General features: G+C 36.8%; 2 protein-coding genes and 1 long non-coding RNA gene across 4 annotated transcripts in view; 1 reads left to right on the plus strand and 2 right to left on the minus strand.

Moving 5' to 3' along the window:
- LOC105667629 (beta-1,4-glucuronyltransferase 1) overlaps positions 1-2,897 on the minus strand; it is a 49,633-nt gene extending 46,736 nt beyond the window's left edge. The window contains exons 1-6 of the long non-coding RNA XR_001099961.2: positions 2,630-2,897; positions 2,270-2,338; positions 1,705-1,757; positions 793-1,126; positions 533-589; positions 8-300 (exon numbers count right to left, since the gene is read on the minus strand). This is a non-coding gene — a long non-coding RNA (beta-1,4-glucuronyltransferase 1). The remainder of the gene's footprint in view (positions 1-7; positions 301-532; positions 590-792; positions 1,127-1,704; positions 1,758-2,269; positions 2,339-2,629) is intronic.
- A 109-nt stretch (positions 2,898-3,006) lies between these two features.
- Gyf (GIGYF family protein Gyf) lies at positions 3,007-11,264 on the plus strand. 2 transcript variants are annotated; one of them, XM_067358764.1, is made up of 16 exons: positions 3,007-3,112; positions 3,928-3,972; positions 4,114-4,345; positions 4,985-5,158; positions 5,319-5,520; positions 5,595-5,808; positions 5,889-6,855; positions 7,363-7,722; positions 7,800-8,114; positions 8,230-8,322; positions 8,436-8,866; positions 8,983-9,184; positions 9,249-9,452; positions 9,536-9,977; positions 10,045-10,274; positions 10,750-11,264. In XM_067358764.1, exons 2-16 carry the CDS (start codon positions 3,941-3,943, stop codon positions 10,873-10,875), a joined length of 4,224 nt encoding a protein of 1,407 aa, XP_067214865.1. In that variant the 5' UTR covers positions 3,007-3,112; positions 3,928-3,940; the 3' UTR covers positions 10,876-11,264. The 2 variants fall into 2 exon arrangements, with proteins under 2 accessions (XP_067214865.1, XP_067214866.1); XM_067358765.1 differs by lacking the exon at positions 3,007-3,112 and adding an exon at positions 3,281-3,557.
- A 1,763-nt stretch (positions 11,265-13,027) lies between these two features.
- PIG-A (phosphatidylinositol glycan anchor biosynthesis class A) lies at positions 13,028-15,796 on the minus strand. The gene is made up of 7 exons (XM_012359506.2): positions 15,418-15,796; positions 15,137-15,293; positions 14,879-15,058; positions 14,562-14,796; positions 14,190-14,487; positions 13,707-14,064; positions 13,028-13,526 (listed from the first exon to the last, which is right to left on the minus strand). Exons 1-7 carry the CDS (start codon positions 15,453-15,455, stop codon positions 13,455-13,457), a joined length of 1,338 nt encoding a protein of 445 aa, XP_012214929.1. The 5' UTR covers positions 15,456-15,796; the 3' UTR covers positions 13,028-13,454.
- Positions 15,797-15,801: the final 5 nt, after the last annotated feature.

Here is a 15,801-nt window from a genome sequence, read left to right on the forward strand (position 1 = left end):
GACTTACATAATTTCTATTTTACTTCGTCATGATTTGCCCTCATCCATTTTTCATATGGTCATACGTCTAAAATGATACAACAAGAACATGAATAATATATATTATTCTTTGTTCTGCTGTTTATAAATTTTTATTGACATTCTTAATATGTTCAGAAACAATAGTCTTCACATGCATTCAGATTGACTGGAGCAGTTTTGGTTGCTCATCATATTGTTAATTACAATATTGATAAACTATGATTAAACTGGTGTTTCAAGATTAAAATAATAAAGTTTCTGTCATTTCTTTCTTATGTTCTGAAAAAAAAAATTATTTCCTTTAGTTTTAATAATTACTTATAGTTGTCGAAATAATATATATTACTTTATCAAATAATCTTCTCTCCATGATTACAAATGTAAGAGATAATCAAAGAAATTATTTAGTATTATAAAATAAACATTTAAAAAATCTCTTTAATTATATTAATCACTTTAAGAAATTATTTTAAAATTAAAAAAATATAACAAGAATATAATAACGACTTACATAAGCTTCCAATCTTAAGTAGAAATCCTTGTTTACAATCCATTATTCCATCTTTCTCTACAAATAAAGTACATGTATGTTAAAATGAAATCTGCGACAAAAAGAAATAAAAAATTAGAAGAACAATTTTATCAGTTAAGTAACTCATTCATTGTTCTCAGACTGGGGCGATATTTTTCCATCATATAAATGTATATATATATATTAAAAAAACAAAAAAAAAATGTAATTTGTAATTTTTAATTATAAAAATTTAATACCATGTAAGTAAATTTTCCAGTCGGTATTATTATCAAAAATAGTCTGACACCTTTTTGGCACATTGGACATGTATTCCTGAGATAAAGGTTGCTATTTCCACACAAAGCAAATATTTTCTTATGTCCAAATCAATCATTTTTAACTGTGTTTCTTAGAAATTTGATGTCTCTTTATTGTACTATACAAAAATGCCTTCAATTTGTGCATATATTTTGCAGCCTCATCCTGTAAACATTCTTAGGCTCTTGGGAGTATAAGCACAAGAAAACCGCTTTATGGCGCTTGTAATATGTTGCACTCATTTTATGTACATCTTTTTTTTCATCAATAATTCTGAAAAAATCTCCAAAAACTTTAGAAACAAATACAAATTATTATAATTCCATAATTTGTTATATATTTATTTTAGATATTATATTATTAAAAAAAAACAAAGAAGCAATAGTATCAGTCAATAAAAGCAAAAAAGTTTACATGAACACATGTTTAAATCTCCGTAATTATTTAAATATAGCAATTTATCAAATTTTATTGAAAAATTTTAATACTTTTCAATCTGAAAGTCTGTGGTCAAAAAACTATCGCTGATATTCTGTAATTGCAGCCACAAAACTTCCATTGTAAAAATCATAAATATGTATCATATCAGACTATTTGGTATGCGTAAAAATATGTAGCCCTTTTAACTTTACTTTAATAATTAACTGTAAAGTAAATTTAATTTTAGTACAATGCAATAATATAATCGATATACAATTCAGTTAAAAGTTAGCTGTTTCTTGGCTCAATTTAGCTTATATTGCCAATCCTGTCTCAATAATCACAGAGAATTACGATACATAACCTCATATAAATTTTTGACCGATATTATCACTTTTCAAAATAGTGATATAACAAGAGTTACAACTCACATAAGCTTCCAATCTTAAGGAGGAATGTTTACAATCCATTATTCCATCTTTTTCTATAAAGAAAGTACATGCATATTAAAATAAAGTCTGTGACAGAGAGAAATAAAAAATTAGAAAAACAATTTTATCAGTTAAGTAACTCATTCATAGTTCTCAGACTGGGGCGATATTTATACATCATATAAATGTAGCTTTTTCCTAAATCTCTCTGTATAAAATATACAAACAAAATGAACAAATTTATGTTCACAAATAAAAGTTATTCATCTACTACGTGTCTTTAGATTTAGGTTATATTAAGAGCAAGAACACTCTTGAAAAAATTTCTGCATTCAATAATTCAAAATTTTCTATATTCTTTATAAAATATTCTTTTTAAAAATAATTATGAAAAGTGAATCATGAAATATTCGATAAGATGCATTTTGAAGTGATATTTTCAAATACCACGTGAATATGTTAATTAGCAAAAAATCGAAATAATTTAAATATAACTTAAGAAGGCAAAAATGCTAATAAAACAATTGTACTTTCTCGAAAATGCGAGAAACGAAATAATACTCACTAAAAGAATTGTGATAAGAGCGAGCTACTTAGCAGGTGCTCTCCAGCGCTTGATGTTTTTAACCCAACGCTAAAAGAAAAATGAATATCTCTAAATTTTTTCAGCATCGAACATGCGGCCGTTGTAACAATCGACAAGCGCAATCAGAATCACGTGTAAATTGTAATCAAGAAATGATCATACGAACGAGACAAAGAATCATCATGTTGGAATAAAAGAAACGTAGTTGAACACTGCGCTTAAAATATAGTCAAAAATATTAGATTCAAGGAAAATTGTGTGCAGAAAGATTCATAGCAAGATATTTAAGCAAACAGTGCACGCGGATGACGAAGGATTTCGCCGATAACTTCGACTTACCTGGAAAGCCGCGACATCCCTTGACGTCCATCAACGAGATGTAAATTCAAAATGAACGAAGGAAGAGCACTTCACCAAGAACGTTCGCTGGAGAAATTTTTGCGCATGCGCAACACGTTATGACTAGTTTCCATAAAAATTGTCAATTTGTAATGGTTTCGAGTGACCGGATTTTAATCCATCTCGGATCAATTAATCACTATTTTACTATGAATTCAGGTCTTTTATTGGCGAAGACGATGCAATGACGCCATTAATTAACTTTCGGTCGATTAAAATCCGTTCACTCGAAAACGCTATGAGTAATGTATGTAGTTTATGAATTTGGTAGCAAGATGGACCGCTTCTGGTGACTTTTTACGTTCGCCAAGTATACCACTGACGGAACTTTCGCATGCGCTCCATTGCTCCATTCTAAAAAAAACCATCAGCCATATTGGTGTGTTGTATCGCTGTCCTCAGTAATTTCGAAGATCAGTAAAGGTATTTCTCAGGAATGCTGCCGCCGTTAGTGCTCTCAGCCGCGGCCGTGCTAGACGCGATGGATGATTATTTTCGCGCGACTGCAAGGCTCGACCGCGCGCGCACACTTTTCCCGATGTTCGCCAGCAAAAAAAGTTTGGTTAATGTTGCCACCTTGGCTCACGGAGATCGCCTCCGCTCGTGATCTGGAAACATGTCGTGAATATAACAGGCATACTGTTACGCGATACGTGTCCGAGACACGTTTGATCCTTTCTTAATTATTCGTCGTTTGAGAATATCGAAAAATCCTACGAGATTGCGTATAATTGATAAGTTCCACACTGCTGTCTGTTATGCCATCCTGCAATTCGTTATTCTCAAATCTTGACGTTTTACGTCTCCTCACGTTTGTACAAGTTCATGCACGCGACCATCAGTCACACGATATTTCCTTGAGCAACAGGTACAGGCTCATTGACATGTCCATGATTCACGAGATAACTGTGTAACTTCTTTTTGTTGCTGTATCAGACATCTGTACGGGGATGTAACAGATGACAAGTCTTTTTTCACAACAGAATGCGAATTTTTCCATCTATCTGTAATATTTCAAAAGACACTGCATTACTGTTCTTTCAGTTTTCACTTAATCTTGCAAATATTTGTTTTCCAATGAAAAATGGAAATTCAATGAAAAGGAACATTTTGAAGCATCATGTCATACAGATCTTTGTGTGTTGAATATTTTTTTAAGATACCTTTTAACATTTACTTTTGTAGAATGTTTATGATTGCTTTATTACAAACTACTGGAATTATTCTTTTTCTTTCAGGAGATAGTTCATCATGACTGATTCTATGAAATTTGGTCCAGAATGGTACGTGATTATTTTTGTTAGTAAGAAGTTAGTTTTTTATTTATAATAATGTATAATGTAATATAATGAATCATTCTATTAGTTATATTTATTATCTAAGATTTTTTGTCATTGTCTTAATATTATTTGATATGTATACAGGTTGCGCAACTTGTCAGGAGACAGTTGCAATACTGGTGGTGGTGGAGGAGGAACCACAACTTTGGGTACTCCTCGATATCAATTGGCAGAACATAGATATGGTCGGGAAGAAATGTTGGCTCTGTTTGATCGCAATTTTAAACCTCCAGAACCATTAGTATCTTTTCAGGCACTGTATGTGGAGAAACCTCAAGTTCCATTGGCTCTCGTACAGATGACAGAGGATGAAACGGTAACAATTAGGCATATAATGTATTGATCTTGTGATACATTTAATTTATAGTTTATACTGTTATTGATTGTATAAAGTGGCAGAGAGAGTTTTATTTATTCTTAACAATAATGTAACAAAAAGATATATTTTATTTTATTATTCAATGCTTTTTTTCCATTCTATATTTGGAATTAATCTAAAAATATGACACACTAAAGGCCTTGTACTAGTTTTTAATTTTATCAGACTTCCTAGGTTGAAAATAATGGCTGATATAATTAGTCAAAATGTTTTATGTAACATTATTTTTTTAAAGTGCCATATAGAAGAAATGTACCTATTAATATTAAATATTTATTTTTAAATATAAATGATATACGTTGAAAAAAAATATTGATTAGAAATAAATAGAAAATTAATTTTTTTTATTACTCTTGCTATTTCCAACATTTTTTTGTTTTGTTTTACTTTGAGGAACTTTAAACATTTCACAGCTTTTATCAGTATTATTTGAAAAAAAAGTATAAGTAAAATATAATATTTTGACAAATACGAATCTGTATATATTGCTATTTTAAATCTACAAGAAATTAAAAGAAGTTTGTTTTGAGAGAAATATTTGCGATATAAACATTAATGTGAATATGTATTTTCCAGCGTATGTGGAATGGAGGGATAACCAACATCGGTGGTCGTGGTAGAGGTAGTAGTGTAGATCGTGGAGGACGTGGTAGACCTGGAAGAGGGGGCATGTATTCGTCCCATTATTCACGCGGAGTTGGTTTCGACGATTCCGGCGATGGGATACGAATCGAAGGCCAATCATTCCAGGTGCAAAGTTCATACTTTTTTTTTTTTATTAGAACATGATGTTATATAACATTGCATAATCTTTTCTAAATATTTGTTATATTTGTCTTTTACGTATAATTTATATAATCTCTCATATTTTATTTTTTTTTTTAACACTATAAATTTTTGAAATTTACAGGGAAGAAACAGGCCATTCGATAGATCTCAAAGCGAACGTGGCTGGTCAGAAAGAAATGGCGTTTCAGAGCCAGGAGAGTGGAATGGGTCGACTAGTCCTAGGAAGGAACTTAGTCGCGGAATTAGCGGTAGTTCGCTCGCGGAGAATAATTGGAGACGTCATCGCGGTAGCGGAGAGGACGACGATGGTTGGCGCAAGTGGGGTAAATAAGCGAATTACTCCGCTTGAAAGATCTCACGATGTGTATATTTACGTAACGAGATATATTTATTTTAGGAAGAAATAGTTGGCGCGAAAGTGGCAGTATGGATCGAGACAGGTTGGATCGAAATGTGGAGGGCGACGGGGAGGAGGGTAGAAGCGTACCGGGAAGATGGGAACATCGAGGAAACCACAGACCTTCCCACGACTCTGGTCACCATCCGCCCCCTCGTACCGCTCGCACTTGGGAATCGAATCATCACGATAACCATGACAATCTACCAGAATGGTACATTAGATAATTCTGTTACATTACGTATTTCCTTTTTTTTTTTTACTTATTACTATTTTAAACTTGACGCTTTTCAGGGCAACGGAGAATCCGAGCGAAAGCGGTGGCAGTTTCGATTCTTCGGGCGCATTTCACGGCGGAATGTATTCGGATGATGACGAGGACGGTACGGCGGGTGCTTCCCAACACGGCAGAACTCGACGCGTTTCGGAAGGAAGTGCTTCGAACGTAGTGAAATCCAATAGCAAGCCGTTGGCTATTGGAACGGGTTCTGTTCAATCATTGAATCGCCATATGAATAACACAGCAACCGGTACATTAAGTAAGGAACGCACGAAACCTTTGGAGCCACTCGAGGACAAGGACAATTCCATAGGGAAAGAAAGGAGATCCAATTCGCCTCCCGTTAAGCCGACCACCGCGCCATCGACTGAGAGTATTACCACGAAGACCTTGACGACATCGTCGGATCTGCTGCAAAAGAAGACTGTCGGACCCGCGAATGTAGATAAGGTGAAGCCTGGTGAGAAATCTAGCGAGCCGCCGAGCGGTCCTCATATTAAAAAAGAGAGTGCGCCGACGGAGGTGAAGGTGGAACCGCAAATAACTACCGCGACCGTTCGACCTCTGGAGCAGTCGAAGCCCATTCACAATACAGGCACTGCTAGCGTCAGGCAGAGAACGGAGGACGACTTGGACAGAATGAAGGAGGAGGCCGACGCTCTGGTGGCCAAATTAATGGCGGACGAGGAAAATCACAAAGAGAAGTCGGCGCCCGTCAGTGCGCCGCCTGCAATTGGTAACCAACCTACCGCGGTTCCTCCCACGGGTAATCAAGAAAAATGGTTTTACCGTGATCCGCAGGGCGAAGTTCAGGGACCGTTTTTAGCTAATGAAATGGCTGAATGGTGCAAAGCTGGTTACTTCACCGCAGGATTATTGGTGAGAAGAACCTGCGATGAAAGATACGCTACTCTCGGTGATCTCATGAAAATGTACGGAAGAATGCCCTTCACACCTGGTCCACCAATACCCCCGCTAAAGGTACTGCGATACATTCCTTTCATATTTATTCATTAGATGTCGGAATGAATTCTTTCTCTACTAAAAAAAGAACAAAACTAACTCGAAATAATCTCTATTGTTTTGCATCATCTTTCGAACAGTTGTATCCCGTTGCAATCATAACTTGACGGCTTTGAGACAATAAGGGTAATAAATCAGTCAGAAAAAATTCATTTCTACATCCAGTACTTTAGTATGTACATTAAATTATCTTACTAATTTAGAACTTGAATGCAATATAGCATAGATACCTTAGTGTTCAGCTTGAAGATAGATGTTTGAATACTCTAAGAAAAAACAATAAAAGAATAAAATATTTATTTATTTATAATTTAGGTTAGATTTATCTAATCTATAATATTTAAGTTCATAGAGGATAGTCGAAAGAAAAGGAAGCTTGCAAAGTTATATGCTGTTATTGCATGCAACTGTTTATTCACTCTCGGATGTGCTCACATCAATAAAATCGGATCTTTTTGTCTGTAGTTATCAGAACAGGTGATTCCACCTGTTCCTAGCAACGTGCCGGCTGGACTGACCGCTGGTGCTTTACCGAAGGCGGGAATGGAGGATCCACTATTGTTACTGCAATATCAGCAGATGCACATGCTGCAGAATCAGCTGCTGCTCAGACAAATGAGAACGACAGCGATAGCGAAACTGTCGCAGTCGGAGCACTGGGCGACGCTGAGTCCCGTGGAGCAAAACCAACTGATACAATACGTCGCGCAAGACGGAATACCGGAGATACCGGAAGTGCCGATAGCGACGAATCCGTTTGTCCCTCATCTGCCATCTCAGACGGCTAACGCGACTGTCATGCAACTTTTCAGTCAGATGCAACAGGTAACGACATCGGCTTCACTATTTTTAAATGTTTAATTTCACTGTCATTCTTCAAATGTAACGGCATGGTCGCACAGGCGAAGGCGCAATCTGAGACTCATCTGCCGGCGAATCCGCACACAACCGCGTCGGCTCATCCGGCTGCGGTGGATCCTATACAGCAGCTGATCCAACAGATGGGCGGTATACAGAACTTGCCCACTGTGCAACAGCCGAACATCGCTCCTCCGGCTCCCGCGCCGACGCAGGAGGACAATCCGATAAAGTCCTTGCTGCGTCAACTTAACGTCAGCACAAACGGCCATCCGCAAGCGCCCCACATGGACACTGTGTGGCCGCAACCTCCGCCACAAATGGCTCCTCAGTTTAATGCGCAAAATTGGTTAGCGCAGGTTAGAACGTTGTACAAACTATTATATACGTGCACAAAATGTACGCGAGTTGCGATGATGTGGAAGAATGTGTTTCACGGTAGTCTGTATAATTTATAATTATTTTGTCTTCCAGGTTGGACCAATTCCCGCGATGCCACCTGGACAATTGCCCAGTTCTCTGTGGGACATGCATGTTAAAGATATGAAAACCGAGCAGCAAATACTGGTAAAGCGATTCTTGTTGAAATTTTTCTCTTTGAAATTACGCAGAACAAAATTGTGAAAAAATTATCGATGTATGATATTATTAATAGTCGATGTACTATTTCCTCTATTTAGGAAGAACAGAATCTTAAGTTACAAGAGGACAGGAAGAAGGAGGAATTAAGAAAGCAAGAGGAATTGCAACGTCAAGCGGAAGAGGAGAACGCAATTAGAAAGCAAAAGGAAGCCCAAGTTAGACAAGCTGAAGAAGCGAAACGTAAAGACGAGGAAAGAAAGAGAAAGGAGGAGGAAAAGAAACGAAAAGAGGAGGAAAAACGCAAGCAAGAGGAGGAGCAAAAGAAAAAAGAAGAGAAGAAACGCAAGGAGGAGGAGAAGAAGCGTGAGGAAAAGAGAAAGCAGGAGGAGGAGAATTTGAAGAAGAAGCAAGAAGAAGAGAAGAGAAAGCGGGATGAACTTAAAAAGCAAGAGGAGAAATTAAAGAAGGAGGAAGAAAAGAAGAAAAAGTTCGAGGAAGAGCAGAAAAAGCAGGAAGAAGAGAGACTCAGGTAATGCTTACGAAGAATTGTGCGAAACATCAATAAAATAATAATTACACGCGTTTAAATAAAATTTCCAATTGTGATTACGCTTAATTTGATTTGTGATTAAATTCAACTTACAGAAAAGAGGCGGAGGTGCGAAGGCAAGTAGAAGCGGAGGAACAGGCGCGTCGCGCGGAACAACGGCGAAGAGAAGCCGAGGCGTTGCGCAAGCTCCAAGAGAGAAATAAAGCTCCGTGGGCTCAGACTCCGCGCGCACTGGCCCCCGCCACGCATACCGCTTCGCTCGCCGAGATTCAGAGACTCGAGAGAGAGAAGAAAGCAGTAAGCGACTCGCGCACTTTATCACGTGCCTACACGCGTATCTACGTTTCTTTCTTTCTTGCAGGAAGAACTGCGGCTGCAGCAATTAATGCAGCAACAACTGGCGGCGCAGCAGAAGGCAGTGGAGGCGGCGCAGGAGGCTTCGGTGATGGACTCTTCGAAACGGCTGCAATTTAAATGGGCGGAAAAAGCGATCGCTTCCAGTAAGCCTCTCCAAGTGAAGAGCCTCGCGCAGATTCAGCAGGAGGAGCAGGAGCGCATCGCAAAGGTAAAAGTTGTTACTAGTTGTATCTTGAATGCGCGAGCGAAATATCGCTCCCGAGATTTCGTGACACGAAGTGGAAACTTTAGCGGCAGGAGAGAGAGCGGCAGGAAAAGACCAACCAGAAGGAATCCGCAAGTATGCTGCAGAACGCTGGGATTTGGGGCACGGCGTCGCAGTGCTTGAGTTGGGCCACAAGCACGTCGAGCAGCCAGGCGTGGTCGAACAACACCGGCACCACCGGCTTTTGGGACGATCCCGCGCCCATTAGATCAAGCACAACTACGAAGCAGCCGACTAAGCAGACTGCAGCTGCGACCAAGTCCACTTCCACTCAGCAGCAGCAGCAGCAACAACAGCAGCAGCAGCAGCAACAGCAGCAGCAGAATAGTAATAACAAGGCGTCCAAGAGCAAGAATAAGAGGGAGGAGGAATTAGTGAAGAAATTATTTGAACAGAACACTGCCAAGACCGACGAATTCACGCAATGGTGCAATAAAGCGTTGAGTGGTATACAGGCGTCTGTGGACAGTAAGTGTTGCACGTCGCACCCTCGTGCGAATCTCGACTATTTGTACCCACACGTATGCATTCGCAGTTCCTACATTCGTTGGGTTTTTGCGAGACATCGAATCGGCGTATGAGGTGAAGGAGTACGTTCGCGTCTACCTCGGTGACACCAAGCAGAGCACGGATTTCGCCAAACAATTCCTGGAAAAGCGGAGCAAATGGCGATCGGCGCAACGTCCCCAGGCGCAGGCGGACGATCTCTGCAAGCCCGCACCGGCTGTTAATCCAAATGCACCGGCGGAGTTTCAAGAAGTGAAGGTATACCGATCGTTGACGTTAGATTCACTATCTTAATATTAAATTTATAAATGTCCCAGTATTCAAACGTTGAGAGTTTATCGTTACTGAAAATACAATTTGTGATTATAAATTAAAAAAGAAAAAATTAGTTCTAAAACTGCTACTTTTCAATGTTATAAAGTATCACTTGCTCTTAGTAAATTCGTTAAAAATCAGTCTAAATTGTCTTACTTAATATAATCTCATTATCTTATATCAATTCGTTGTATTAATTATAATCGAACTAAATATTATGCAACAATTCTGAATTTTGTTGTACGCAAACATAATTTCGAAAATTTGGACATTTATCTTATTATTATTCTTAATATATATTATTTATTTAATTAGCAAATGAATTAAGTTTACTTAATTAATATCGAAGCATTAATGTCATTAATATCTCTCAAAGTGTGCAAGTGTGCGCAATGTTAATCTCGCATTTTCTGTTCAGGGAAAATCTAAGAAACCAAAGAAGGGAAAGATGTTCAAAGTTGACAACAGGATCCTCGGTTTCAGCGTAACTGCAGCTCCCGACCGCATTAATGTAGGCGATCGCGATTACGGTGAAGGCGTGTGAGCTGTTTTATCGATTTACCTCGCGGAAATAATGCGACGCTCGAATCATTAAATGGCTTATTATTTATTTACTATACATGAATGTTGAGAAACTCCACTTGGATCTCGCGAAACATGTGAAGACTTTTTATCACTTAACATACAAAAGAGAAAGCCTCATCCCTTGAAAATCCTTTGAAGATTAGTCAATGGCAGTCCTTATTTAGAATCGATTGAGCGTGGCGTTATTTTCGTACATTAACACAAACAAAGCTCCATTGTACATATTACTCAAAGAATATTTCGCAAGAAAAAAAAAACTTACTTTTTCCTATGTACGTGACATTTAAGGTTGGAAACTTTTATAACATTTCATCGTCATCGACATTTAAAACAAAAAAAAAAAGAAAACAGAGATACGCCAAAACTGATAATAAATGTGTATGCAGAAACGTGGCAGTCAATAGCAATATGTGTATGTAAAGGTGTTCAACGAAAAAAAAAAAAAAAAAAAAAAAAAAAATGTACTATTAGAATATTGCACGGAATCGCGAAAATCATCGTCTCTGCGTCAAATACGGTATTGAATACACGGTGCGTCAGAATATTTGTCCTTACTAAATCCTATGGATTTTCGCTGCAATACGTGACAAGGAAAGAGAGTGAGAGAGAGTGATGGGGGGGGGGGGGGAGAGAGAGAGAGAAGGAAAGATTTGCTTTATATTACTTGTAATAAATTTTGCAAATAATGTGAAGTGCATTTTAAAAGCACGAAAAAAATCTTCCTCCACTTTTTAATACTTCTTCGTCGTCATATTACTTGCAGTAACAATACTCTAAGCAACGTATTGAGCACATAGTAATAAATCTGAATAGGATTCTGAATGAGTTGTGTATACGGAGAGAGTACGAGATTAATAACAGACTATCATCACGCTAGAAACAAGTGAGTGGTAAGAGACAATGATTCGACATACTTTCCTGAAATATTACGGAAAAAAAAAACTAATGACTCAGCATAGCATTCGTTATTAGAAACTTTTCGGTTCAGTAGAAATTAAAGTAATGTTTGTAATGTGTGTCACTTCCACGAGACATTATCGGCATACATAAAATTCTAATCACTTATGTGTGACTGCATAGCTTTCTTGTGTACACACATAGTCAATCCAATGGTATCTTTTGTAAAGTTTTACGCGATATAATTCTACGAATGTCATAATAATACAGATCCTTAAATATTTTTTTTTAAAGCACTTTTAAGAACAGCTATTTCGTTTTCTTGATTGGACTAATATGCGTTGACAGATAGGACGTCGGATAAACATGGAATGTTGTGACAGATCTGACCACTCGTAATATTATAATGGTTGTTAACAAAGGTTCATTGATCTTCTTTTATAGATAGATGATAAGAGGAGATCACAGACCCTTACATGAAAGATTTATGTATAAATAGATATTAATGTACAGAGTATGCAGTGATAATTACACAACAGATTGAAGCGATAACTAAAGAACGAATAATTGATATTGTATCAATATTCTATTATTGTATCCAACGCGTACAACATAAGGAAATAAATATTATTATATTTTCAATTTGACTATCTTATTGTTTTACGAATTTGTTTAAAATTGAGATAATATGATTTAAATAAAAAAATTAAAAGAAAAAAAAAACGCTATCATATAGCGATATAAAATGTTCAGTTAAAATTGAAGTCAGTATGTTATTCTACTTAATTTCTTTTCCGTAAGTTAAGATATTTCACTTATATGCTCTGTATGTAGATGATAATTGTTATGGATGAAAGTACGGCAGATTTGTGATAGTCACGAAGAGAAAGGAAGTTATTTTATCGATTCTTATAAAAAAAAAAAAAAAAAAACACTTGGGAGATACTGATAAGGCATACTTCACGGTGGAACACGAATCAACCTTTCTACTCCACATATTGCTACAAATAACTGCTTAAAAAAAATTTAGCGCGGATTGCTTTAAACATAAGCACGACCGATTCGTAATACATACGACGATATTTTGTAAATGCCAAATGGCGCGATATTCTTAAGCATATGTGCTACAACATGTGTGCGGGATAAGCGGCATTGCGGTTGAATATCATTACGAATTGTTATACATGTTATGCATTGATTCATACGATGTCATGTATCATAATAAAAATCATTTATTGGACAAAAATTACATTATTTTCACAGTCTGATGTTCAACGCCAGATGTCGAAGCATCGCACGCGCTGTTATTTATTTCGAAGTGATGCGAATCACGAAAGCAGGACGATATAATAAATGAAAATTGTTATAAACATTCGTGTCAGTTGTAATTTTACGTACAAGCATTATGACACTTTGTACTTTGGGTTATCTGTACAACATTTATACGTATATATTCATTTCTTTAAAAATTTATCGTTAAATGCAACAATTGTTCTTACGCGGGGATATAATCACCCATAATATCGTACAATATCTTTTACAGAAAAGATCTCTATGGAAAGAGCTCTGTGGAATGTTTCCGAAGTGTAAAATAAAATACTTGAACACATTGACAAGTTTTTCAGGCTTCCGTGACGACAGTTAATCTTCTTTTCCTTTCCCGCTGGATGGCATAACGTGAATTTCGCTATAGTCCCGCGCGATATCAATGTACTGAAAATTTATTGATTTATTTATAAATATAAATTCTTTGGCGTATTTAGCATGCGTGTATACTAACAGCAGGCAATTTGAAAAACTATATATATAAGAAAACAGACAAAAGTAAGAAAATAAATAAATTAGCAAAATACATATATTACAAATTTCTCTAATCTCGAACATTTTATTTACCTTTCTAGGGACGAGGAATTCGAGGATTTGCAGAATTATGTAGCATAATGACACTACGAGTAAGTAGGCCAATACGTCGCTTTTTATCTGATTCGCTAATCGTTGTCCCAGATTTCTTTTGGCTTCACGCTTCACTAAATTATACACTATTTCCGTACGTTTGGTGATGTTGAACCAGTTATAAAACAAGCTTATCCTCCTGTGCATCTCGAAAGGCCTGTTATTGCCCTTTTTGTAATCCGCTATAGCCATTTCCAGACCTTCAATTAACGCAGGTATGGTGGGTTCTACGAGGTAAATCAAATCTGGCGGTAAAACTTCCGGAATTCCTCCGACTTTCGTCGACACTACCTGCAACCTGTAAGACAATATATATTACATTTAACGTTATTTGACAATTTTGAAAAGATCTGAGTGAATAATTTTTCAGATTTTATAAATGTAACGACGAGGGAAAGTGAAATGCACAATGTTGCATTTTACCCGCAAGAAGCTGCTTCTACAATAGCCATGCAGTAAGCTTCCGTCAGGCTCGTATTCAGGAAGATGTGACCCTTGTTCAGAATGTGTCTGACTTGAGAGTGTTCCAGACTGCCCAGCAAGGTGACTCTGTGCTGCAGCAGATTCCTCTCCCGCACTTCTTCTATGAGCCATCTCTTTGGACCGTCTCCGCCGATTAAAAACTTTACATTTTTATGACGCGAACAGATCTCAGGAATTATATGGGCTAGAAGATCAACGCCTTTTCTATACACCAATCGCGACACTATTACTATAGTAACTGAAACAAAAAGTTACATTGAATAATGTGTAGAATGATATATTTCTAATTCAAGCTTCAGATTTTCAACTTACTATAATCGTTGCTCCGTTTATTGATATCAGGTGTAAACAACATTGTATCAACGGCATTTGGAATAACCGACACCTTCTCCTTTTGTACTTTGGCTCGCAGCACTGTATTCTCCTTTCCAGTGTGAGATACGCATATGCAATGATCACAATCAACCAATGATATCTCGAGAAATTTGTTTGTCAGGATAGCAGATGCATCCGCAAAACCAAAGAGAGAATGATCCGTGAAGACAGTCTACAAATACAATAAAATTAAGCAGAAATTAAACAGATTATCTCTTGTTATTTAAACTACTGCTAGCGTAATTTCAACTTACTTTCAGTCCCATTAATCTACCAATTAACATTCCCTCATGTGCTAAAGCAGAAAATGCAGAATGGCCATGTATTATCTGTATCTCTTCTCTTATAAAAATATATCTAATGAGAGGAAGAGAGCATATCATCGTTGGAAGAATGCACTGATTGTAGAAAACCTTGACAGGGATATAATATACCTTAAATAAAGCAAAACGTAAGAAGAAATCATTAAATGACAATATTCTGATATCTAATGGAATAAAAATGAAACATACTTTCAAACCATTTGTCATGTACCGTATCCCTACTCTATCTCCATAGGAATGTGTTAATATCACCACTTTGTGCCCATGCTCCAACAGACATTGGGATAAATTAAAAATATGTTCCTCGACACCGCCCATGTTCGGGTAAAAAAAATCCGAAACCATGCTGCAAAACGTGTCACACAGATATTATTAACGCATATGATAAATTGAAAAATAATAAACAATGCGAAAAGTTGTATTTTATGACAGCACATATTCTATTTTATTAGTGAAAATGTCGTACAAACCATATTTTATGTTTTACACCACTCATCTTCACGCCCATACATGACTTATACTGTTCAATTTGGCAATCAGAGATTTGTGATATCGTTGCCGGGTGTATTCGCAATATCAATTCTACTATTTCATACTGTTATCACTTCTTTTTATCATATTCGTTGTATACAGTCTGACTTATGTGTGTTTCGCACCGATAAGAACCGATAATGACACAGTACATTATACTACATGCATACTGATATGCATTTGACATATTGGTTATGTTATGTGTGAAAAACACAACGGTTGAGCGATCAGTTTTCGGACAGTGATCTGGCCGATAGATATGGATTACTCACAAATGATGGTTATCAAGCAGTTGGGTAAGTTTCTAAACACAAGCATTGTTG

The sequence above is a fragment of the Linepithema humile genome, chromosome 7 (genome assembly GCF_040581485.1).
Source record: "Linepithema humile isolate Giens D197 chromosome 7, Lhum_UNIL_v1.0, whole genome shotgun sequence".
Classification (NCBI taxonomy): domain Eukaryota; kingdom Metazoa; phylum Arthropoda; class Insecta; order Hymenoptera; family Formicidae; genus Linepithema; species Linepithema humile.